The sequence below is a fragment of the Synchiropus splendidus genome, chromosome 7 (genome assembly GCF_027744825.2).
Source record: "Synchiropus splendidus isolate RoL2022-P1 chromosome 7, RoL_Sspl_1.0, whole genome shotgun sequence".
Classification (NCBI taxonomy): Eukaryota; Metazoa; Chordata; class Actinopteri; order Syngnathiformes; family Callionymidae; genus Synchiropus; species Synchiropus splendidus.
Window position 1 is genome coordinate 17060165 of NC_071340.1, and position 25646 is coordinate 17085810.

At 44.0% G+C, this 25646-nt stretch overlaps 2 protein-coding genes across 3 annotated transcripts; one reads left to right on the forward strand and one right to left on the reverse strand.

The window, feature by feature from the left end:
- Positions 1–191: 191 nt before the first annotated feature.
- top3b (DNA topoisomerase III beta) lies at positions 192–10556 on the reverse strand. 2 transcript variants are annotated; one of them, XM_053871405.1, is made up of 18 exons: positions 10389–10556; positions 8582–8713; positions 8154–8260; positions 7996–8070; positions 7589–7782; positions 7266–7422; positions 7086–7199; positions 5620–5710; positions 5338–5492; positions 4767–4872; positions 4550–4696; positions 3351–3524; positions 3098–3226; positions 2384–2533; positions 1793–1893; positions 1472–1673; positions 656–843; positions 192–549 (listed from the first exon to the last, which is right to left on the reverse strand). In XM_053871405.1, exons 1-18 carry the CDS (start codon positions 10456–10458, stop codon positions 277–279), a joined length of 2565 nt encoding a protein of 854 aa, XP_053727380.1. In that variant the 5' UTR covers positions 10459–10556; the 3' UTR covers positions 192–276. The 2 variants fall into 2 exon arrangements, with proteins under 2 accessions (XP_053727380.1, XP_053727381.1); XM_053871406.1 differs by lacking the exon at positions 8582–8713.
- Positions 10557–11585: 1029 nt separating this feature from the next.
- On the forward strand, positions 11586–22723 carry ckap2l (cytoskeleton associated protein 2-like). The gene is made up of 9 exons (XM_053870966.1): positions 11586–11733; positions 12876–12942; positions 13015–13063; positions 16235–17301; positions 18461–18656; positions 19950–20108; positions 21844–21904; positions 22018–22174; positions 22292–22723. Exons 1-9 carry the CDS (start codon positions 11700–11702, stop codon positions 22605–22607), a joined length of 2106 nt encoding a protein of 701 aa, XP_053726941.1. The 5' UTR covers positions 11586–11699; the 3' UTR covers positions 22608–22723.
- Positions 22724–25646: the final 2923 nt, after the last annotated feature.

Sequence of the window (25646 nt, forward strand, 5' to 3'; positions counted from 1 at the left end):
TGCACGCTGTTCTCTAGATACCTCGCTAAAATCTGGCAAAAAAATGACAATTGTTCTTCGATAGCGAGTGTGCGCTACCCTGTAGTGGACTATTGGCGCTATTGAAGCTCTCCTGGATCACTGAAACATGATGGTCAACATTCATGAGCAAGACTAAGCGATAAACGGGACGCAGTATTAGTAGAGGGGCAGCACATTTTTAATTCTCCAACAAGGTTTAAACATAACAGAAAACATGATTCGATGTACACAACATCGACATGCAGGCGACCTCCACTACACAAAATACGCTGCCAATGCTGCCATTTTATCTTTGGGTTTTTTGGGGTTGCCGTGGCGCCCTCTGCCCCGGCCCCGCCTGGGTGCGCCTCCACGATGCATGGGGTGCCTCATGGTGGCGTGCTTGAGCTCTACGAAATCCCTGAAGACTTGGTCGCAGAAAACACACCCGGTGTACTGCGTTTGTCCAGCAGGAAGCGGGCTGCGACTCTTGTTGAAATCGACCGCAACCAGAGCGGCGTCGCAAGTATCGCAGCTTTCCGGGGCAATCTGCCATGAGAAGCACAGCAGAGACTCACAACTGTTGTAATACAAAGCTCCAACTGCAGGTGTGTCACGACACGTCCGGCTGCTTCCTGTTCTCCCCCGGGCTCACCTGAACTTTGTGCGCCTGCTCGAAGAAGTGAACCACCACATTGCATTTGTTGCAAGCCATCTTCCACTTGGGCCCGGATGTTGGGTCCAGCACCAGAACACCGTTTTCGCACTCCACACACTGACCGATTCCCAGGGAGTTGAGGGAGTGCTGGCAGGACGGGTGGCTGCACTCGTTGCAGCCGACGCCTGCAACAGAAGCCAGTTGTTAACCAGTGGGTGAGCTGGATGGAAGCAGGACTGGAGATGGAGAGGTGGACAACCCCTCGGTGCCTTTCAGAAAACACCTGGCTTTGAGGAAAGGAACGCTTCATGAGAGAAAAACAACCCACTTATTTTGCCTGACTGTTCGGATCACACTCTTTATTGTACTCCTCAATGCGGGCGCATGTGTGTCCTTCCTCCCAGTCGGCTGCATGGGAGCACTGAGGTGTGAGTGTGAGCATGATCCGAACCTTGGATTTGAGTCCATCCCTCTTGGCAATGCATGCTGTTTGTATGTTTATCATTCTTTATGGTCACAGGAAGGATTCGCCTCATGGGTGCGTTTTTTAAGGGCTAAGCCATGGGGTGGCGCTGTTGGATTACAATTTAATGTCACCACATGTGATTATGAACTTGACACTTTGCATTTTGGTTGACAGTGGGACCCAGTGGTCACTTTCTGTCTCACTGTACAATCTTTATCCTACTGTGAACATTCCTGTTCAGGATCCTCAGGAGTCAGTGAAATCTTTCCTACGTCTTATTTTTGCATTTTGCAGCTGAAGGGTTTGATCAGTCGATCTGAGCTCGTGATCTAAAAGAGACCGCTCACCTTTCTTCATGTCGCGGAATGGCGGGTTGCTGAAGCAGTAGGGACAGAGAGGGTAGCTCTTGCCCCTGGCGCCGGACGTCCACAACACCAACTCAAAGTCATCGAGCGGGCAGCGGAGCTCCTTGAATAGTTTGATGGCCCCGTTGGAGGGAAGGCTGTACGTGTCATCGCAGTGGGAGCAGTGCAGCCGGCTGGGCTTGGCCTGCCAGCGGAGGTGAGAACAAGCCGCTGAAGGACGTGACGTGTCCATCCACAGGTGAAGCCCTCATTCAGGAGGACTCATGCAGTGCATAGAGAAATGACAGGAACTCGGACGCTCACCTGGATGTACTTCATGAAGCGGTGGCACTTGCCACAGCGCGACAGGGGCTTCCCTGACTCAGCGATGGGTGAAAAGGACACCTCCATCAACTCATCCATGCCTGTGTGAACAACAACCACAGAAACACCAGTGACTTGCGCAACCACTGGACAGGAGGATTTAGCAACATTATGAAAATGGTACTAAATCCACTTTCATTTCCCACGAGCCTTTCTTCATCATTCTCCCTGGACACACATCTCCTCTTTAGGTTTAGAGGTTGTCTTCCTCTGCTCCTGCTGCCACTACATTCATTTCATACATCCATCGTCCAGCATGTTCCCTGTTTCTCCTCCACATCTCTACTCTCACTACAGATCACTATATCACCAACAAACATCATGGAGATTCCTAATGTACCCTGATGCACTCCTTGGCTCACCATTAAAATAAACAACTCCAGACTCCTGTGAGCAGAATTTAGCTCAAAGAAAAACAAGGTTCCAGCAGGACCAGAGACAAACTACAGCTGAACACCTGATGAAGATGGATCCTCATAATGAAGGTTATCAATGGCATTGGCTTTAAAAAAAAGACTTGAAGATACATACCCATGATAGAATCCACAAAATAGTGGAACTTGCGCTTGAAGATGTCCAAGGCATGTTGCAGGACCTGATGGAAGTTGGCCTTGCCAGCTGCTATGAGGTTGAGCTGCTTCTCAACAGCACTGCGTATGGTTGGCAGCACCAGCTCTGCATCTGCAGGAAGAAGAGGAAGAGGAAGAACATAAAGAAGGAGAAGAACATAAAGAAGAAGCACATGATGAAGCAGGAGAAGAGGAAGATAAAGAGGGAGAGCATGAAGAAGTATAAGAACAAGAAGAGGATAAAGTGGAGGAAGAACAGGAAAAACAGAAAGAACAGAAAAAAGAGAAAGATGAAGGCGAGGAAGATATAAGAAGAACATTAAGAAGAAGGGGAAGAAGGCCAAAAGAAGAGGAAGATGAAGTAGATCACAAAGAAGCAGAGGGGTGAAAGAAAAAAATTGTAAAGTGGAGGAAGAGGAGGATGAAGTGGAGGAAGAGGAAGATAAAGAGAAAGAGTCAGAAGAAGGGGAAGTAAAGGTGGAAAGAGAACAAATAGAAGAGGAAAAGCAAAAGAAAAGGAAAACAAAGAGAAGTAGAGCAAGAAGAAGGGAAAAAGAAGATAAAGTAGAAGATGAAGAAGAAGACATATTTTCAGGCTTTTATTTTTTTCTAAAGTTGAACATCAATACCATTTGTACTTTGAAGTATTTTGAAAGTGGAGCCAAACTGTGATCACCTATCTTGTAGTAGCCGTGCACCAGAACGATGCCCAGGTTGGTGGGTTTGAGCTTGCGCCCGCTCTCGACGGTCACGTAGTTCCTCTGGCAGATGTTGTTGATGTGCACCGGGATGCTGGCGTCGGTACCTGCGGCAACAGACCGCAGTCACACCTCAGCAACACACTCTTCTATATTGAGGGCCTTGATCTCGGCGTCCGAGCGAGAGCATCACAGATCAACAAGTTTCTAAGCAGAGGAGGAGTGGAGCACCGATCCCGTGTCTCTCCATGAGAGTGATGAGCTCTGCCTCCGTCAAGTAGTCCGGAGGGTTGGTGTGCTTTTCCACCAGCTTGATCTCGTCCACAGAAAAGGTGTCTCCCCGTGTGCACACGGGCAGGGCCTCTTCCACAGGGATGCCCTGCCACGGCATGACAGCCGTGTAGCCTGAGAAGAGAGCAGAGCCTCTGTTCACATCAGAGTTTTCTGACGTCTGACTTTGAAACAGACACAGTCAACCTGTGGTCACCATATCAGAAGCCTCCACGGCTAGACTCCAGCCATCGGTGGCTGCACTGAATGAGCACAAACAGACCAAACATGAGCATAGCAGATGAACCTGGGAGGGTCTCAGTTCGTGTGATTTTAGGACACATGAAATGGAACGCGCATGTCCAAACAGGAGCAGTTCTGCTGCTGGGTATTTATGTGCGCACTTTCACGCGGTTTGTGTCACGCATCTTAAAATTATATTTGCTTTAATTTATGGCATTTTATTGGAGAAATGACCTCATAGAAATAAATATATTGAAATGGTACACTTTCAAACTTACTGTGTAAGGAAGCCATTTTGTATTGTTTGGTGTGTGTGTGTGTGTGTGTGTGTGTTGGTGGCTGAGAAAGGAGAAACCCATGAGTAGGAGTGCTAATTGTGAGCTGTTTGTTTTTCTATTTTTTGGAAAGCTGACTTGGTTGTTTCTGCGGAACTTTTTCCATGTACATTTTGTAAATAGCCTCTTTGCTGCATTTTTTCAATTTTTTGATAAATAGCTACTGAGTTCACTGCACTTATGGGATAAGATCACAATAAATTGCACCTTTTTCTGAAGTTTTTTTTGACTACACCATCATTTTGGAGTGTGGAGAAGAACCCTGTAACAACACATGAGTTCTATCGCTCAGGTACGTCACTGCAGCGGTGACTCAGTCAAGTGACCTTGTGCTGTGCGTACAGTTCCGCTCCTCCATCAGGAGACACATCCTGGCAAATTATTCAAAAACATAACACACACACACACACACACACACACACACACACACACACACACACACACACACACACACACACACACACACACACACACACACACACACACACACACACACACACACACACACACACACACACACACACACACACACACACACACACACACACACACACACACACACACACTCGGAAAGCGCATAACCTGCAGAGATGAGAGTTTTCCCTTCACAGGTAAAAGCCTCGCAGCCAAGAGTGAAGCTGATGGTGGTCTGCAGGTACTTGCAGTCAGGACTGACTGTGGCTATAAAGTGCCTGGTAATGTACTCGTAGAGCTGCCAGCCATCGCTTCCTACAGAGAGAAAAGGTTTGTTGAATGCATGCATTTCCAGGGATGAAAGTGACTCCAGCCAGTGACGCACCTAACTCTGCTTCTGAGGCTGCACGCATGGGGGTGATGGGGGGGTGGTCTCCGGCATCACTGCCCTTTCTCGGGTGATTCATGCCAGCTGACAGCAGCATCTTCACCTGGTGAAGGAAATGGATTTCAGATAGGGCTAGACTATAATCCATTTAGATAGACGAGGGTCCGAAACCATCGGGACAACCAACTATTCAAACCACATTTTGATCAATTAAAATATACGTTTCAAAACACTATACTATAGTCAGATGTTCCCTGCCAACCCCTGAACATCACATGCAGATAAAGCTGACTTTGTTTGGCTAGTCATAAGTGGATCAATATGGTTGCAATATAACACATAGCAAGCGCTTTTTTTACATTTCACAAACATTTTCTAATAACTGTTTCCAGCACTGTAACTTGCCGGTTACAACAGTTGCTACAGGCAGCACAAATTTGAACCACATGACCATGAGCTCCTGTAAGGTAAACACACACTGGTCTGCACTGTTGGGATCAGAGTGCCGATCATGAGGTGGCAGCACAAGAAAAGGCTGAGAGTCACTAGATCGTCTGGATGAGCAGACCTCTTCTCCCCACACGGGGTGGCTGCTCTGCTGCTTCAGCGTTCCTTTCAGGTCGAAATTCTCAGGATAATGGGTGGTCTCCGTACGAGGGTAGCTGATGTAGCCTTGCGTGTACAGACGCTCCGCGATCTGCATGGCGTGCTGCGGGCCGATGCCTGAGGCCGAACCAACAAGTCAGTTAAGATCAGGACAACAGCGTTCAACAAAATAAGTTTGAAATGTAAAAGCAGATATTGAATCGCCCAGTTAAAAAGTACCACAGCATGTTGGTAGTGCACTGACCCAGGGCAGAGCTGGCGACTCTCAGTAGCTCCACTGTGTTCAAGGCCTGCGGCCGCTGCTTGCTTTTTTCTTTCTTACTGACTGACTCGACCTGCCGGAAACAAGACACCGACATGATTAGATGAGAGAACGTTCCGTGTAGGTTTCTCTCCAAGCATCGTTGATGACAGAGGAACTACTGCTGTCACCATCCAGGCATTAATATCGCTTCATCCATCATCATGACTGATATAATTCTAACCTCCCACAGGACCCAGGTAGGCTCCCACCGACGCTCCTCGGACCTGCAGCACCAGACAGGTAACTGCAGTGTTTTGATACATTCAATAATAACTAGCGGTGGGACATAAACAAGTTCATTACGATGAATTAATTACAATAAAAATGAGTTAAAATATTTCATTTAATTTAATTCAATTGAACAGTTTGTTCTCCAGACAACAGGGAACCTTTGTCAGTGCAGGACTTCCTGCTCCACTGATCACACTGATGCACAAGACACGTGGCAGCCTGGATGATAACAACAACAACAAACATGGAGGAATCCCTGAACAAAAGCAATCTGTTTGCTTTTTGTTTCCACTACTCTGAATGTATTTGAAATTGTTATACAAATATTTTCAAGACAATTAAAGAGCTTTAGTTTCAATAAGGTGAAAAACTTGAATATAGCCACCATCGTGATTTATTGTGCTTTTGTCAAACTGATGCCAAATAAACAATATTTTGTTGTTGAACTCTATGTATGGATCTGTCATTTGAGACAGTAAGATACCAAATTCATTTAAATTGAAAAATTCTATTAACTACATTTTCGAATCGAATCCCACCCCTGATAATAACACATTATTTGGTTATTAAAAAGCACAAAAACATTTTGAAAGCTCACAGTAAATGCATTACATTAGAAAGTCGTCCGCCTGTCGTGGAACTGCCACCTTGCGCTGCGTGGCAATAACCGCTGTTCCACAGTGTCATGATAACGCCTTTCAGTGAGGATGAAGTAATAGAAACCAATGAGTTGGTTTCCTCCACCATGAGTCCAGCATGGTGGAGGAAGGATTCAGACTCGGGGGAACTGCTTCATATCTCTTGAGTTTCTCTGATCGGGCTGAAGCCACTTGAGAGCTGCGTTGGACAGCGCACTCCTGAATCTGTGGCAACTCCAGCAAATAGCGACGCTAACCGTCCTCAAATAATGGAATTAGCTCCACAGAATTTGTTATTTTAAAGATCCACTTTCGGTGCCTTAGCATTTGGATTTGTTTTAGCTATAGTAAACAAAGACTATAAAAGGCAATTTCAAATACGATGTATATATTCCCTCCATCTTTGTTTGGGTAAAACAAAACCAGATAAAAAGATTAGAAATGTATGATTATTTGAGTGGACTGGTGTGATCACTACACATTGAATGTATGTTCATACCAAAACAGTGATAATCTTCACGCAGAGACTGGACTTACCACAGCGTCTTCACCGGACCTTGCCAGGTTGACAAAGGTCTGACCCACCTCCCTGTCAAACACCCTCCCCCGGCTCCACTGAAGCATCAAGGGCGGTTCCTTTCCCTTATAAACCTGAGCGTCAAACAGCAAGACATCAACACGCAGCTCGTGGTGAGCCAGAGAAGGACCTCAGAAGACCTTGGCTTGCAGGACCCAGTATGTCTCCGGTTTGAAGGACTGGATCTTATCGTGACGCTCCACGCAGAAACCCAGAGTCGGGGTTTGACACGGCCCAAATGAAATTAAGGAGGAGTCCAGATTGCCATATTTTCCTTGGAAATATTTTGTCTGGAATCTGAAAACAATAAAGTTGTAAAAGACAGCCAATTTCTAAAACACGCTAAACACATTTAAGCATCTAAACTTTGATGTGTTACCATTATAATGCAAGACAGTTGGAGTATAAATGAGTTCCATGACTGTAACTGCAGTAAAACAGACTGAGAAAGAGCCATGAGTACCGTGTGAAGGCGCAGCCTATTCTCAGATCTAGTTCTTGTCGTGCGTCCACTGAGAGGGCCTCGTTCTTATTGGGACAACCCAGGCCGTTCATGGCATTCCAGATGTCGGTGTCGGTAATGGAGCTGAATTTGGCGCGGTAAACCCGTGTTACACCACCGCCTTGGTTCATGACCGGTTGGACTGCATCAAGGACCTTAGAGACACACAAGAATCACTTCTAACAGCTGCATGGAAGAGCATGTAAACTCTGAGCAGCTAAGGACAGAAGTGTTTCTGGTCTTCATCAGTACACAACCAGTGGTAGCACACTGTCAGCCTAGTTCCTTCCAAACACCATCCTTATCCACAGAACACTCATTCTACATCGAAACTTTACAAACCAGCAGAAGTGTACTTTTTGGGTTACCTCGAAACAAATGTTTTCTCCTTCTTTGTCGCAGTCCAGCCATAAAACCACATAGTCACAGCCCCGGGCTTCAACCTGAATCCATGTCAGCAAGAAAAAGGTGAAACATGATTGGTGAAATTGACTATTGAAAAACGAAAATGTAGGGCCATCATTACCTGCAGGAACTTAACCATGTTGAGTTTAGGGTTGGCCTCTTTTTTCTCTGTCGGGGCCTTGCTGAAGAGCTCTGCGGGGTCCACCTTGTCCCAGTTGTTGTATTTACCTGGAGAAAACAAAATGTAAAAAGCATATTACATATTATATAGTTGAAAATTGACATGTTTCAGCCTTTTTCCCAGGAAATTCAGCAATTCAGAGAACAGACTTAAGAATTTGCATTTATTCTCCCACCAACGGCACAGCATCTATCTGCTGAATAATGCTGAAGTCTACAGGTCCTGTGAAGGTCAAAACTGTTTTCTATTGCTGTTGTTGTATTGCACTGCTGTATGTCACCTGACAAACCTCAGTGAACAACACTTAAACAAAAAAATGTTATTTATCATTGGCATTTTTTTGGAACACATTGCTTTCAGTTGCCCACCAGTGAAGTCCAGACTCATCACGTGCCCGCAGACAGATGTCATCTTGTAGTGAACCGTTTGGCCTTGGAAGCTGCCGTTGTATTCATGCACGGAGCACGCTCCATTCAGTCCCTTTCGACTAGTACAAGACCCTAAACATCATGGGAGGAACGAAGAGACGGCATGAGAGAGTGGCAGACTTTCTAGAGGTTGCCAAGATTATAAAAGAAGCTCAGTTTTACACCAAAGAACCACCACAGAATTCAATAGTATGATTAAAAGATTTGAAACACACTGCGACTCGTAGGTTTTATGGAGGCATGACATTCAAACAGCATCTGATGTTGCAGATAAGTCGACAACATGAAGCCCGAGACACAAAATGTAGTCAGACAATGTTTGCGCAGAGTCACTTAAGTGCTTTTGGGAACAGCGTCCGCTTTTGAATACAATTACCTTCTCAAGGTTAAACACTAATGACATGAACAAGGACGGAGATAATTGTGGCTCGAGCAAGTGACTGACTTGGTCATCATGCTTTGGGTATAAAACTAGAACTGCTCCATTCGATCCCTGTCAGAGAGCTGGAGGTGAAACATGGAACAAATTCAGGTAAGGATTGGTTGTCCTTCCGGATCAACTTGTCTTGCATTAACAACCACAGCTTGTTGTGTGTCCAGTTTCTTCGTGTGTGTCTGTTGGCTGTGCTGGCCATCCAGCGGTGCATGGCCATGCCGCTGGGCAGCCAGTGTGTGGACGAGGCTTTCTGTACGTACAGCCTGCACGACTACTACAGTCAACTGGTCAGCCTCCCCAACAACATCAACGAGCGCAGCCTGGCTACCTGGACTTACATGTAAGTATGTTAAACCGTTCAGCAGAAGTATGGCCAACGTGAGAGCAGGGAAAAATGTTCATGTGTCAGGTGTTTTGGGCTTGGCTTTCCTTTCATACGTCTCTAATAGAACTATACGTGGCATGGGGCTTCAATATCCCCAAGGGAATCTACCAACTTGTCCACCTAAATATTTATTTTAAGGTCTCTAAAGGTGTCAACAGTGAATAGGGAGATTTAACTATCGCATCTGTTGAAATAATGGAATAACAGAGCTAAATTTTAGCGGGTATATCCAATAATAGACAACACAAAAAGCATGTGTGTGACCAACTGACAGTCAATCATATCTAGTGCAACATGTTCCCACAATCCAAAAGGTATGATGAAGGTGGTGTCCACGTGGTAGACATGCCGTTGGAGTGATCAATGAAGACCTTTTCTGCAGCCAGTATACGTGTTCTCTGTGTCACTCATTTATCACCAGCGAGAACATCGACCTGAACCGCGTACCCCAAGTTATCCACGAGGCCAGCTGCCACACCAGTCACAACTGCAGGGGACTGGACACCTCGTTTGGTCTGGAGACAATTCCTGTGGCTCTCAGGATGCCTGTGCTCAAGAAGAATCCCAGCTGCTTTCCTACTGCCAGCTACTCTCTTGACTTTGAGTTCATCACTATTGCATGTATATGTGCCATCTCCAGGCACAGCTAAGAAGGACACACTCTCAAAACCACCCACTGTAGACGAATAAAACGCAACCGAAATACCCCCTTGAACGTGTACTCATCTTTGCTATAGCGAGACTTTGATCAGCGCAACACCAACAGCCAAAGACAGCCATTAATACCCTGAGTTTTTTTTTAATTCGTCACTTTTCACATTCAATTAATAAACTACATCATAAGTGAACTTGTAATAAGCGCTTTGTTCAGGCACAAAACGTAAAAGGATGAATGAAAAAGAAATACATGAGTATTTAAATGTTACCTTTGGAAAGTATTTTGGCGATTGACTGTGCAAGAGAGGGCTTCTCAGCTACCATGAACACTGTCCTCATTTTGAATGAAGCTTGTCAGTTATTAGCGGTTGAAACACACGAGAAGCTAAAAACAAACCATCAAGCTCCTCAGCCGATGTTAGGCTGCGTGCGCATGCGGATTAACGCACTCCGCGCTCCGTGTCTTATGGCAGCCCAATAGGGACAAATAGCATCTGCGCGATTCACACTATTATATTCAAGCAATGATTGTTTCGCTTTGGAATACACACAATTATTTGAATAGGCGAGAATGAGAAACATAGATTTTATGGATTATGGTGAGAAAGGAACATGAATCATTTCGTCATTATACAGTAGATGGAAATCTCCAGAACGACAACGACAGATAAAACAGTGATATCTTGTGGCGGACTTAAAACTAACATGTTCGACATACTTGCTCATTTTATTCAAGTTAACGATTGATTAATTTAAATGCTGTAGCCACGGTATAATACCTTTCCATTAGTTTTAATATATGCCCTCACAGCAGTCACCACATGACTCAAAAATGTGGCCTGTGTAATGTTTCATCTGGCCAAGAAGTCGGAGGTCAGCCAAGCTATATAGTAAATATTACAATGCAGACTGCATTATTACTTTAAAGAGGAACGAGCCTGTGTGTGTGAGTCACTGTGTTGCTAGGTTCAATAAAGTTCATCTGTGTTCTACATATATATATATATTGATGAATTTGCATTGTCTGATCTGCTCACACATGTATATGTGATTACAGCAAGTTTTATTGACAAAGGATGACAGGAAAACGTAAATATCGTTCAGTAGCAATCAAAAACAAGAATATTTTAATCATTAAATAAAAAGATTTCAAATGCAAAGAAGGGCTTGCAAAGAAAAAGAAGGGTTTCTAATGAGAATGGAACCATATTAAAATCCATCAGGTTTCGAACTATCCCGTAGCACATATATATATATATATATATATATATATATATATATATATATATATATATATATATATATATATATATATATATATATATCCCCCTTTCTTCTGCTGTAACTGTTCCAAAAACGACTAAGTTATGAGCGCAAACAAAAAAAAATGCAAGTTCAAAGCGCCATTGTTTACAAAACGCACCAATCACCGGTTGACTTTTGCGCATGCGCGTCGGGGTTGGTTTTCAAACTTGACTTCCGTTAATTTCAAAAGTTGTTGCGGGAACAGCGTTGTTATTGCTCAGTGTGCTTCGCGGTTTCTATCGATTTTCTTTTCTGAGCGATAGAACCTCAATACTATGGAGGCAGAAGTGACCGTACCTACCCGAAAAGGTCAGACGACAACCTTCAATATTATGCAGTTCCTGTGCTATATTTCCGTGTAGCGAATGTTAGCATATTTTGCATATTAGCTATAGTTGATATCCGTCCATGATAACAAGTATGTTTAAACCACGGAATCCCTCTTAACAGTGCATTCTACAACGTTATACTTCGCCGTTGAATGTATCGAGTAATAATAACCACTTTTAACGGCTTCCGAATGTGCGACACTGACTTTCTTATTGCGCGTATCTGAACGTTTTAGTGCATCACCAACAGGTGGCTGCAAATATACGTTTTACGCATGTGTAGTCCAGTCTCCTCTAGACCAGGGGTTCTTAACCCATTTTCTTATCTGAGGCCCCAACCTTCCCAGAACAAGTGGCCCGGGGTCCATTGTAGTTATAGAACTGATTCATTACTCTTGATTTCATTTGGGATCAATAACCACACATAAACAAACCAAAACCTTGTGAAATGACATGAAACCATGTGATCATTCCAAAGATGATTTGTCACTGAAAAGTCCATCCAGCAGCAGAACCAGGTGCAAGTCATATATTAAAAACTAAAAAAGGAAAGAAACACCCTTGATGCAAACTATTGAGAAAACTGGAAAAACTGAATAAAATAAATATCATAAAACCATATCTAAATATAAAGTGAAAATAATATATTTATTTAAACTCCAAAGAAGAAGTAAAGAGGTGAGAGTTTATTTATGAAAAAATATATATTATGATATTTAGACAGTTTTATTATGTTAATTTTATTCAGACTTTTATTCATGACGGACCGTCTTTCTAATTTTCTCAACTGTTCAATCATCAAGGGATTGTTTTTTTTCTTTTTTTCTTTAGTAAATTTGATGCCCAGATCACATGGTTTCATGTCATTTCACAAGGTTTTGGTTTGTTTATATATATATGGTTAATGAACACAAATGAAATCACAGTAGTGAATCAGTTCTATTCCTTGAATGGGTCCCGGACCCATTTGCTCAGGAAAAGGTGGGACCCAAGGTCGAAAACATGAAGAACCCCTGCTCTAGACTGTCGTGAGAGGATGCTTGTCCCTACTGTTCTGTTCTAACCAACAGTCAACTTGGAGTTTGTTAAGGGGTTAAACATTTATCGTTGTTTGTGCAACAGAGCTGCGCCGGCGTGAAATGATGAAATACCTGGCAGCTCAGGGAAAGAGACAACGCTCCAGTGTGATGTAAGATGACGCCACACTCCATTTCCCAGCATATAGTCAATTAACACTTGTCTGTCTTGACAATCTCCTTAGGCCATTGGCTGGTGTTGAACTCAAAGAACCTTGCAAGTATGCGCAGATGGTGAGTTTGGCATTTGTGATTTAAAGCTCAGCTATTTAGATCTGGTCCAAAAAATAAAATTAAAGTCTAATTCTTGGCAGATCATATTTGTTCCAAACCCTCCTTGCTATTAGTCAGTGAGTGAAAACACTTAAATGGCCTTTTGAGTCAGGACATAGACCAGACAATGTGTGGCGCAATCTGCACCGTAAAAAATGTTTTTTACGGTAAAAAGCGTGGCAGCTATACATGGATGGTACAGCTGTTTGTACTTGAACGGTATTTTAAGTCAGTTATTATAACACAAAAAAGGCGCATTTATTATTGTAGCAGATTGTAGAAGTAGCACGTTTTTTTTTTTACTAATCCTACACTTAACTAGTGGTTTGCTGTTAAATGAAAGCAATAAAATGCATTTTAACAGTAAAAACAAGCAGTTGCTACCAAAATTTTGTCACCGGTACATTACGTCGATTGAATAGAACAGTCCATTTACTGTAGGAATCGGGTCACCTGGCAGATTTGCTCAGGTAGGCAGACCAAAGTTAAAGCATGCAGAATTCCAGTTCGAGTCTCATTCTCCGCTCCCGCTGCTGTCTTGTGACTGCAGTGTTAGTCAGTGAGTGAAAACACTTAAATGGCCATGTGAGTCAGGACATAGACCAGACAATGAGTGGTGCAATCTGCACCATAAAAAATGTTTTTTACGGTAAAAAGCGTGGCAGCTATACATGGATGGTACAGCTGTTTGTGCTTGAACGGTATTTTAAGTCAGTTATTATAACACAAAAAAGGCGCATTTATTATTGTAGCAGATTGTAGAAGTAGCACGTTTTTTTTTTTACTAATCCTACACTTAACTAGTGGTTTGCTGTTAAATGAAAGCAATAAAATGCATTTTAACAGTAAAAACAAGCAGTTGCTACCAAAATTTTGTCACCGGTACATTACGTCGATTGAATAGAACAGTCCATTTACTGTAGGAATCGGGTCACCTGGCAGATTTGCTCAGGTAGGCAGACCAAAGTTAAAGCATGCAGAATTCCAGTTCGAGTCTCATTCTCCGCTCCCGCTGCTGTCTTGTGACTGCAGTGTTAGTCAGTGAGTGAAAACACTTAAATGGCCATGTGAGTCAGGACATAGACCAGACAATGAGTGGTGCAATCTGCACCATAAAAAATGTTTTTTACGGTAAAAAGCGTGGCAGCTATACATGGATGGTACAGCTGTTTGTGCTTGAACGGTATTTTAAGTCAGTTATTATAACACAAAAAAGGCGCATTTATTATTGTAGCAGATTGTAGAAGTAGCACATTTTTTTGTTTTACTAATCCTACATTTAACTAGTGGTTCGCTGTTAAATGAAAGCAATAAAAATGCATTTTAACCGTAAAAACAAGCAGTTGGTACCAGAGTTTTGTCACCAGCACATGATATCGATTGAATACATGATACAAAATACACAAAATACAGTCGAAAGACATCGTAGCCCCTAGACACTCACACAAAGGACCAACAATTGCCCATGTGAACACCATTGATTCCAGAGTGAATCTTGGGCCTATCGTCAAAACAAGAACCGGCTTGACTCCAGCTGTCATTATACCCCAGAATAGAAAGACAGTTGCAACATTGGCTGTTAGGAAACATCCGCTGACAGGTGCCATCAAATCACAACCACATGGCGCCTCAGTGAGTAAGAGTTCATCCACCGTTCAAAGTTTTCCAAGAAAGAATCCGATTTGCAAGAAAACCACAGACACCACAACTGAGCCTTTAATATATACTGTATCATATCAGAAACAGTCCAGCCTTGGTTCCGCCATTATTCTCAATAATAAAGTTGCGGAGACTAGAAATGAACATGAACAGTTCCCATGATCCTTTGCAGCCCAGACAACCAATCACAGTGGTTAATCACCACATAATCGAACTTTTTTTTTAAGCCTCTTGGCATCGCTAAATGCGCTGTATTTGCCTATACTGTATGTATCCACTACCATATCAGCAGTGGTACCGAGCTCCAGGAGTTGAAGAGAGCTAGTTGAATCAGCGCCTCCTGTGGCATTTTTGGACGTTCAAAAAGAACAGATGGAACTCTCATTGCTATTACACTGTTGATGTTATCGTACATACGGACCAACTTTCTCCAACCTGCGCCAAGTTTTCTGAACAGCAAACTTGCTTTGCTGTGGTATTTCGGTGGGGCGAAGTTATGGCCTTTTTCATGGAAACCAGTGTGATGACACTACTAGTAGGGCAATGTACAGGCACCAATGATTGGAAATTTAGGGCATCCTGTGCGAATATAGTGTGTCTTGTTTCGCAGTTGAAGGTGTCCCCAGGACGCCTAGCACTCTCTGGAGCTAATAGTCTGGTGTAACCTCATCTGCTTCTCTGCAGTACAGAATGTTACTGTGGATGTAGCCATACACTCCAGCTCCCACTCCAAAATCAAGACGGGAAAAAAAGATAAAATAAACAGAGCCTGTGAAGCCCTGTTCTGCCTCTTCGGATCATGCACGTCAGCGGACGTGAAAGCTCCACAAACATTTAATTTACTTTTTTGGGATTTTAGCTCAGCATTTATTTGGAAGTGAAGCAGTTAGACTAATATTTACAGATCTGTTTGCAGAGATGGTGGAGTGATCAAGTTAATGAGTCTCTCCACTATGATGCTAACGGAGTAGTGAGACCTCCCTTGATGTTTAGTTGAGAATCAGTAGCTCTGACACAAAGACAAGGAGCTGAGTTACAAGAGTCAGAGATGAAGATGCTCAGGTTGCCAATGGGTGTGATCAGGAAGGAGAAGATTAGAATCCAGTGTATCAGAGGGACAGCAGAAGAACGTCAAGGCTCATGGATGTGATAAAGGTGGGTGACCAGGAAGGACGATCAAGATGGGTTCGGGTGGAGGAAGCTGTCTTGCTATGGCAACCTCTCGCCAAAAAAAGCAAACAAAGAAGAACCCATGCGTCTGATGTCTCGTCTAAATAAAACCAACACTTACGGAGGGTCACGTAAACTTCTGTTTTTAATCTGAGTTTTTTTGTATATTTGTGCAAAAATAACTTGGAAAAGAATCATTTGTTTCTCAGATTCATTCATTACACTTCATGTTTTTATGTCAGCATATTTGAAATCTTGGGAAGACTTGAAATTCAATAATTATGTATACCTCTTCTCACACAGACATCAAGAAGCAAAGAAAACCAACCTCCACCGTCAGTTTCAAGAAGTGATTCCAAAAAAATTGCAGTCTCACTCGTCTCGCGGCGGCCCACGGGAAAAGTGTTATCTACCCGTAATCACAATGAAAACAGCAACCCAAAGCAGATGCAGGAAACTCGTAGAGAAAGACCTGTGGTCAGTGAGTCGGTAAACGTCTACGATAAGCCAGCACACCAAAGAACATCAACTGCTGCTGTGAAGTTAAACGTGACACAAGGAGACAGTCAGAAGAAGAAGCTGAGTGTCCAAGTGCCGTCCTCAAGGAAAATACAGTCGAAAGACATCGTAGCCCCTAGACACTCACACAAAGGACCAACAATTGCCCATGTGAACACCATTGATTCCAGAGTGAATCTTGGGCCTATCGTCAAAACAAGAACCGGCTTGACTCCAGCTATCATTATACCCCAGAATAGAAAGACAGTTGCAACATTGGCTGTTAGGAAAGGTGCCATCAAATCACAACCACATGGCGCCTCAGTGAGTAAGAGTTCATCCACCGTTCAAAGTTTTCCAAGAAAGAATCCGATTTGCAAGAAAACCACAGACACCACAGCTGAACATCAGGGTCAACTCCGACCCATCTGGCAAAAACCTCAGTCAAACAGACTCAAGCCCACATCCACCTCTTCCCGGAGCACACTAGTCTCGGACAAGGTGTACAGCAAAGCCTCCGGTCTGCTCCAAGATGGCACAAGAAAGCCCAGGTCTGATACTGTGGGTCAGAGAAATCCTCAGAGCAAAAGTGCTCCCTCTGGACCAGGCTTGCTACCCGCCATCCGGCCACATTCAAGAGCGACCATCAACCCTGCTGTCAACCAGCAGCGAGGCAAACCAAGAGCACGTACGGAGGCTGAAGGCAAGAAACCGCCGGTATCCGTCAACGCTGTGGAAAAGAAAAGTGCTCCAGTGATGACGAGGACAGTGAGGAAGCCGTCTAATGTCTCCAAGACGACTGCAAATCCTGCAGCTCAGGCTGTTCCTCAGACAGCAGTCAAGAAAATGAGCGCTGTGCAGGTGGAGAGAATGTAAGTGGAACACAGGTGCATGTGATGATTTCTTAGTTGACTTCAAGAGTTCAAGTCTTTCTTGAGGCTCATGCACACCAAGCCATGCATTATTAGTGTGGCCGCAAATTGATGTCAAGTTGTGTCCCAAAAAAAAAAAAATAAAAAAATAGGTCACCCAGTCAGTCAACTCTGGAACAAAGATAAAGCGCAGAGGCTGCGATGCTCCACTTTCCTCAGTGGATGGAATTCACATAACAATGGCACACATGACTAGGAGAGCACTCTGGAGCAACTCACCCTCATACACTCAAATATCCTCACTCACACACACATAAACTCACTCTCACACACATATTTTACCTCTCACACAGATATAAACTCACTCTCACACACATATTTTACCTCTCACACAGATATAAACTCACTCTCACACACATATTTTACCTCTCACACAGATATAAACTCACTCTCACACACACACACGCTCACTGTTACACACATATATACACTTCCTCACATGTATACTCACTTTCGCCAACTAAAAACAAAGACCATTAAGACAATGATTTGTTCAACTTCATAAGAAGTTTGCAGCTTGTAGCAGCTTAAAAAATAAAACCAATGACTTTGCACCATGTGTAGTTGCACTATGAATACTATGCACTACCAAGAACACAAACATCAGTAAACCTGCGGTTGTCTAAATCACTCTTTTTATGAAGACTTGTATTGCCTCTGTGGTATTTCACCGTTTTTCAGTGTGGAGTCTCTCTCACTGTTCATCTGCATCATTTGACTTCAGTGTTGAAGTCTAACAGCCATTATCTGACAGTGTTTGTTGTTATCTTACTGTGATTATATTTTTGGCGCCCATGTATGTGGTACAGCATTTAGCTTCAAGTCAACTATTAAGCAGTAAAGTACCATTTGATGCCCTCAGTTTTGCGGTGAAAGATCATGTTAGCCGTTAGCTCTGTTAGCTCAACGTTGTCACGACCTGTGCGCTTACCTTGGCAGCCATTTTATTGGTCACATACCAATATAAACATATTTGGTGAGACAATGCTGATCTTTGAGTGTTTACATGTGTCTGTCCTCCTCACACAACTTTCCAATTTCCTGTGAAAACGTAAATACCGGACTCTCTAACAGTTTGAACATTGCTCTCAATCTTTAGGACCAGGCTGCAGGAGTGGCGGGAAGCCAAAGGCATTTCCTACAAGCGCCCCTTCATGCACATCAAGCCAAAAGTCAAATGCTCGGTGGCCAAACCTGAGTCATCTGGGCCCAAGATGAATGAGAAGGAGGAGGTCCACGGTTTCATCTCTGCTGTGGACGGATCCCTGTCTGACTGCATCAAGTTGCTCGAAGAGGTCTGTTCTGAATTACAGTTGTGGTTTAGTGGAGGAAGTGGAAAATTACTTTAACCCTTTTTATTTCATGGCTAACCGCTGCTAATCGAGTTTATTGTTTTGGACGATCAGCCGTGCTCTGTTGAAGACTGGAGGTAGTCTCGACGATAAGAGGAGCGGTCTGTTAAGTTATAAGGCAATATTCCAGTATTTATATATATATATATATATATATATATATATATATATATATATATATATATATATATATATATATATATATATATATATATATGTGTGTATATGTATAATGCGAATTTCACTCATCGCTTGTTAAACACCAGAATGCTGCCAGATAACCTGACCTGATAACCTGACAGGCCGCTCCTCTTTTCATCAACCACATGTCCAGGAAATGAGTATCTGGGGATAATTACCAATTACTACTAAAAGTCTGCAACAACAGAACTTGACTTCTTGTCCAAAGCAACAACAACAAGTCCATTAGCATGGATTTTGCCCGAAGTTCGCTCTATTTAGCTTCCGCGCAGTTAGCCTCTTGGTAGCGCTCGTATTGGCGGTGATGTAAAAGGCATCTTGTTAAAGTAAATAACATATATTTTAAAAAAAGGTTGTATATTTGGTATTTGATCAGCAGCATTGTGATGATGTCATAAATGCCCAAACAGTCGCAGATAAACCAGCCGGCCAATCGATCGTGGCTGGCTGGCTCACTGTCTGTTACATCCTCAGGTCGCCAGGTGTGCAGCGTCACAACACGTAGAAAAGTGGGCAATTCTCTCCTCGTAACCCTCCATTGAGATCTTTGAGGCTGTGTTTTTATCAAAACGCTCACTCATCACTTGATTTTTTATTTACTTTGGAACTCTGCTGACATTTCTGCTGTTTTGTGAGCTAGGGCTGCTAGCGATCAATTGCTGGTTACTCTTATTACGTATCGTAATATTTGCAATATTACAATGTCAAAACAAATCAGCCGTGGCATTTCCCCTGAAAATCTCTCCACTTGTTGTGATGCTGCAGCAGAAGACAATCAAGCAGCCAGCCATGATGGAGGTCATTTGGAAATACTGCACCAAAGGCACGACTTGGCTCAAAAAACCCAACAATCCCCCCAAATGGGTGTTTCTGGCTGCTATAGCCTCTTCAGAAGACATCAAATGAGCTCCTAAATATTAGTCAGTATTAGTCAGCCGGAACTATGTGGTCTCTGGCTCCCAGCAGCTAAGATCTGGTAATGTTGTGTGATATGAAAAGAGCACGCACTGACAGGCGAAAAATGTGTTTCTTCAGGGCTGCTGCCCGGACAGGGTGAAGAAAATCATTGATCAGCTGCCGGCTGTTTCTCAGAACTTTACCAAGTTCTGGATCTGTCGGGCTCTTCTCATGGAGCTGGAGGGCAATCTTGACGTCCTGCCCATGTTTGAGGAGGCTGTTCGTGTCGTGCTAGAGGTAAGAGTTTTGTTCACAAATAGCAAGGTCGCATGACGGCCTAGGAAAACCAAACAGTTGCATTAGTCCGGCTAAGTTTGGTCTTTTAAAATGAATGAAACAGCTTCGTCCGACTACTGAAGGGAAATTGGAATTCCTCTTAGTCAGACTCCACAACCTGGATAATGAGGTGAACAGCTGGACAGCTAGCATGCAACCGAGACTGTGACCGCACCGGGTGATGTGACATGAAGGTGGTCTAATAACGTAATATATATATTTGAGAAGTCGCACGTGTGTGTGTGTAACTTGATGCAGCAGTGGTCCTGCCTAATGAAGCATGTGTCATCTACTTGCATGTTCACAAACCAAAACCTTGTGAAATGACTTGAAACCATGTGATCAGCACAAAGATATTTGTCATCGAAGTCCAACCAACAGCAGAACCAGGTGCAAGTCATGTTCATCAAATTTACCAAATTAAAAAAAAGGGAAAAAAAACTTGATGCAAACTGTTGAGAAAATTTGAAAAACTGACAAAAATTCTGAATAGAACAAATATAAAAGAACCATGTTTAAACATCATAAAATAAAAATTACACTTTAAAAAAAATGTCCTTTCCAAGAACTTGTCCATAGTTGTTAACTATCACAGATTTGCAGCTGTCGATACAATTCAGTGACACACTACCGCCACCATATGAGCTTATGTATTAAAACTGAGCATCTCGCAGCCCTCACGGCCCAAAGGTGTAAAACAAAAGAACTTTTAGCTGCCCTAAAGAAGGCGCTTGCGGCCCAAACAAAGGGGCCCAGCCCCGTGGTTAAGAACCACTGGCTTAGGAGTGACGTTGGCTGGGTAATGGAGGACAGATGTTTGGACACATGGAGAGGAGAGACTGGTGTGACTAGGCAGGATGATGGAGCAACTCCAGGATGTGACCTCTCAAATGAACCTTTGGAAAACTGTTAAGTAGGGATGCAGCTATGGAATCGTTTAGTTAGTGAGTGAGAGTGTGATCATCATATCATATACTTACCATTACTGAGACCGAGTCTGATGTTTCAGACCTATTTGTGAACCCTTAAAAGGTTCTTACACAAATTCTATATTATTCTATATTGGAATTTTACTCGGGTTTATTTTATGAATTGTAGGTGTGGACAGTATGTAACCCATAGTACATATTTTACCCTGGTACAAGAGCGCTAACCCAGTTAGCAGGACCTAACCTGCGTGATAAATAAGTTTCCTCAGAATGTTGTGGCAGAAATGTTTAATCAAAGCTGCTGACTAATGAGCGCCCCAGATAAGTCACGACAGTAGTCAGAACATACCAAGTTTTTTACTGCTCAGCTAATGTTTTTCCCAGTTGTCTTAGTTCCACAGCTCAGATTTTTCCCAGGAAACATTCATCCTATAAGCAAACTCGTGTCCCCATCGTTATTAAGTTGCAACACATTCAACAGTAATAAACAGAAAACTGGCACCGTGCTAGGCAGGTACAACAGTGGTAAATCGAATACGCTGTTGAACGTATCTGGTTCTGCATCCACTGTTTCAGTCCAGCTGCCTGCATTTCAGGTGTTATGCTTCCATACCAAGAAATGCAGGAATGTAACCATGGAAAGGTGAAATTGAGCCTTCTGTATGAGGAGGCTCTGCAGGTGGATAAGGATCTTCTCCGCTCAGTTTTCTTTTTGGGTGACGCCTGAAAGAACATGCTCAACACTTAATTTGTTCTCTTTCTTCCAGCCCGTGGATGAGCTGAGGGCAGTGGTGTTCCAGATTCTGATGAGAAGGGATAAGATAAAAGGTATATAGGCCGTTTCTGTCGGCCCAGTCTCGCAATGGGCCCAACCCCCCAAGTCAAACCTACTTTCCCCTGTTTCTTCAAAGTGAAGCCAGCAGTCTGTCTCACTCCTACAGGTGCACCAGCCACTATTTCAGCGGTGGAGAGCGAGAAACAAACTCCAGCGAACCACTGTGACCTTATGGTGACTCCTCCCAAAGCGGTTGGAGCTCTCATCTATGGGGACACAAGCGGTTCTTCTGCCGTCAAGTACAAGATCACCTCCACTCCTGGGTACGTTGATTCTTCCTCACTTCCCGCACGGGTTCATGTTGGTCTGGTGTGGGGTTGTTGTTGCTTGAGCGTGACGGAGGGCAGGTCATCTTTTTAACCCACCTCTTACCTCTCCAGTCACTGTCCTCCAAGCCAGCAGAAGGACCCAATTAGGTTCAACGGTCAGGAAGTCCGCTTCTTCACTCCGGTGCGGCGATCGGTACGCATCGAGCGAGCATCATCGCGACTCCCCACCTCCCTCCAGGACCACGACCTGTGCGTGTCCTCCTTCAACGACCTCATGGCCAAGGAGGAGCAGGAGAGTGGGGGCTCGTCTGAACACCCGGAACGACTCTACGTCTACAGAGAGAACGAAGCTCTGGAGGACAAAGTGACTGTTCAGTTGGTGCACGAGGCTGTGACACCACCTGTTGGGGAACCAGCTGGTTGTTGAGGAGAAATCGGTGGTATTTCAAATGTAAAACAATATTTAACCTTCTACTTTGGTGGTGTTAGTTCAGACCTATTCCGCCTCCTCCCTCTCTCCTGCTTGGATGTCTTTGTTTTTCTAATTAAAGGTTCTTCAAAGAAACCTAAAGACAGTTTGTTTTTTGCGGCGTTGCTTTGGGAATCAAATTATTTGGACGATTCCCTTTATTGACATCAGCATCAAAGGCTGAACATGGTTGTGTGAGGATGACACATCCATCAGGTCGGGCCTCAGCAACCCCTGTTAGTGTAGAGCGCAGCATTATTCATTTAATTAAATCTGTCTCTCAATAAAACAAGTGCGTGGCCATCACCAAGTTCGCTTGTGTTCACGCATCGGACTTGTGAGCCAAACGCACTTTGTCTTGAGACAGAGTGTGCAGTGTGAAAAGCCTCGAACTTGATGGTACCATACAAACACCTTAGCAACGACTGTTTGGTTTAACATCAGTTGGCAGATTCAAAACACACAACACAATAAAAAACGAACCTCAGCTACGACATCGGCTGCATGGTTGGAAGTGGCTGGAGATCAGTGTCAAAGTATTAACCATCTTTCCATGCCATGGAATAACACAGGTGATGCTTTGAGTAAAATGCAAAAATGACCCCGTGAAATTGCAAACTTGATATTTATTTAAAGTGTTTACCAAATGTTGCCTGCGCTACTGCTCGCTACTCAACCTGCTGCACCGCTTCAAATTGGGGAACGTACAGACAGGAAATCAACCTGTGAAAACCTCTCTACCTGCCTCTTTATCTTCCACCTGCTCCCTGCTCTCACCACAGATCACAATGTCATCTGCAAACATCATCGTCCAAGGGGCTTCTTGTATAACCTCATCTGTCAACCTGTCCATCACCATGGCAAACAAGAAGGGGCTCAGAGCTGAGCCTTGGTGCAGTCCCACCTCCACTTTGAGCTCCTCTGTGACACCTGCACCACACCTCACCACTGTCCCACACATGGCACACATGTCCTGCACCACATACCACATCCAACGTACTTCTCTGCCACTCGTCGTACGCTTTTCTCCAGGTCCACAAAGACACAATGGAGCTCCTTCTGACCTTCTCTGTACTTCTCCATGAACATCGTCAAAGCAAGCACTGCATCTGTGGTGCTCTTTTTTGGAATGAAGCCAAACCGGTGCTCACATATGCTGATTTCTGCCCTTAGTCTACTTTCCACTAGTCTTTCCAACAACTTCATCGTATGGCTCATCAACTTTTTCCCCCAAACACTGGACATCTCCCTTGTTCTTGAAGATGGGCACCAGCACACTTGTCCTCCATTCCTCAGGAATCCTCTCACTCTCAAAGACCTTGTTAACTGTTCTGGTCAAAAAGTCTACTGCCACCTCTCCTAAACACTTCCACACCTCCACAGGTATATCATCAGGACCCACTGCCTTTCCACTCTTCATCCTCTTCAACGCCCTTCTCTTTGCTACGTCCTGATCTACAATGGTCACTCCTTCTGCTCTTTGTTCTCTGCTCTCATTTTCCTCATTCATCGGCTCTTCGTCTCCATCTTCCCAACGCACTTCTGTTATCAGTCAAAACATTCCCCTCTCTATCCTTGATCACCCTAACCTGCTGCACGTCCTTCCCATCTCTATCTCTCTGCCTTGCAATCCTGTACAAATCTCTCTCACTCTCCTTACTGTCCAACCTCACATACAAGTCCTCGTAGACCCTCTGTTTGGCCATGGACACCACTACCTTTGTCTGTTGCTGGGCCTCCCTGTACTCCTGTCTACTCTCTTCTGTTCTCTCAACGTACCACTTGTTCTTAGCTAACCTCTTCCTTTGTAAGCACTCCTGCACTTCTTTGATCCACCACCAAGTCTCCTTCTCCACTTTTCTTCCAGATGACACACCAAGAACTCTTCTACCTGTCTCCCTGATCACCTCAGCTGTAGTTGCCCAGTCATCTGGAAGTCCTTCTTGGCAACCCAAATCCTGCTTCAATCCCTCCCAGAAGGCAACACAAGACTCTTCCTCTTTCAGCTTCCACCACTTTGTCTTCTTCTCTGCCTTCACCCTCTTCCCCCTCCTCACCACCATGGTCATCCTGCACACCACTATCCTATGTTGTCTGGCCACACTCTCGCCCACTACTACTTTACAATCACTCATCTCCTTCAAGTGACGTTGTCTACACAAGATGTAATCCACCTGTGTGCTCCTACCTCCACATCTGTAGGTCACCCTATGCTCCTCTCTCTTCTGAAAGAAAGTATTGACCACAGCCATTTCCATCCTTTTTGCAATGTCCACAACCATCTGACCTGGATACCAAAACCTCCCATTACTTCCTCACTTCATCACTTTCTCTGTTTCCTGCACCAACAGTCCATTGAAGTCTGCCCCAACAACCACTCTTTCACCTCTGGGAATACTCTCCTGCAGTTCATCTCATTCACCCCCGAAGGTCTCCTTCTCCTCAAGGTCACACCCCACCTGTGGGGCATAAGCACTAACTACATTGACCCCTTCAATTTCTAACTTGAGACCGATCACTGTGTCCGATACTCGTTTCACTTCTATAACTTTCCTGACAAACTCCTCCTTCAAGATGACTCCCACTCCATTCCTCTTCCTATCCACACCATGATAAAACAGTTGAAGCCCTGCTCCAAAGCTTCTAGCCTTGCTATCTTTCCACTTGGTCTCCTGAACACATAGAATATCCACCTTCCTCTTCTGCATCATGTCAGCCAACTCTCTAGCTTTCCCTGTCACAGTTGCCACATTCAGAGTCCCAACTCTCAATCCTATTCTCTTGTCTTTCCTCTTCTCCCTCTGTCTATTGGAAAGCCTCCCCACTCTCCTTCTCTGACTTCCACCTACAGTAGTCCAATTTCCAACAGCTCTGATGGTGGTCGTTGGAGTATGGAGACTGAAAGTGTTTAGATTGTTAGATAAAACTAAATATACATGCGGATATACAGCAATGGGGTCCACAGCTTCGCTCGTCTGTTTGGGAAACACCAAACCA

Coding starts and splice junctions, on each gene's coding strand:
- top3b (XM_053871405.1), bottom strand. CDS start 10,458: ATGAGGACAGTGTTCATGGTAGCTGAGAAGCCCTCTCTTGCACAGTCA. Junction 8,714..10,388: donor CGCCAAAATACTTTCCAAAG/GTAACATTTAAA, acceptor CATGATGTTTAG/GGTCTTGTACTAGTCGAAAG. Junction 7,200..7,265: donor ACTGGGTCCTGCAAGCCAAG/GTCTTCTGAGGT, acceptor TTTGACGCTCAG/GTTTATAAGGGAAAGGAACC.
- ckap2l (XM_053870966.1), top strand. CDS start 11,700: ATGGAGGCAGAAGTGACCGTACCTACCCGAAAAG. Junction 13,064..16,234: donor CTTGCAAGTATGCGCAGATG/GTGAGTTTGGCA, acceptor CTTCTCACACAG/ACATCAAGAAGCAAAGAAAA. Junction 18,657..19,949: donor GCATCAAGTTGCTCGAAGAG/GTCTGTTCTGAA, acceptor GTGTTTCTTCAG/GGCTGCTGCCCGGACAGGGT.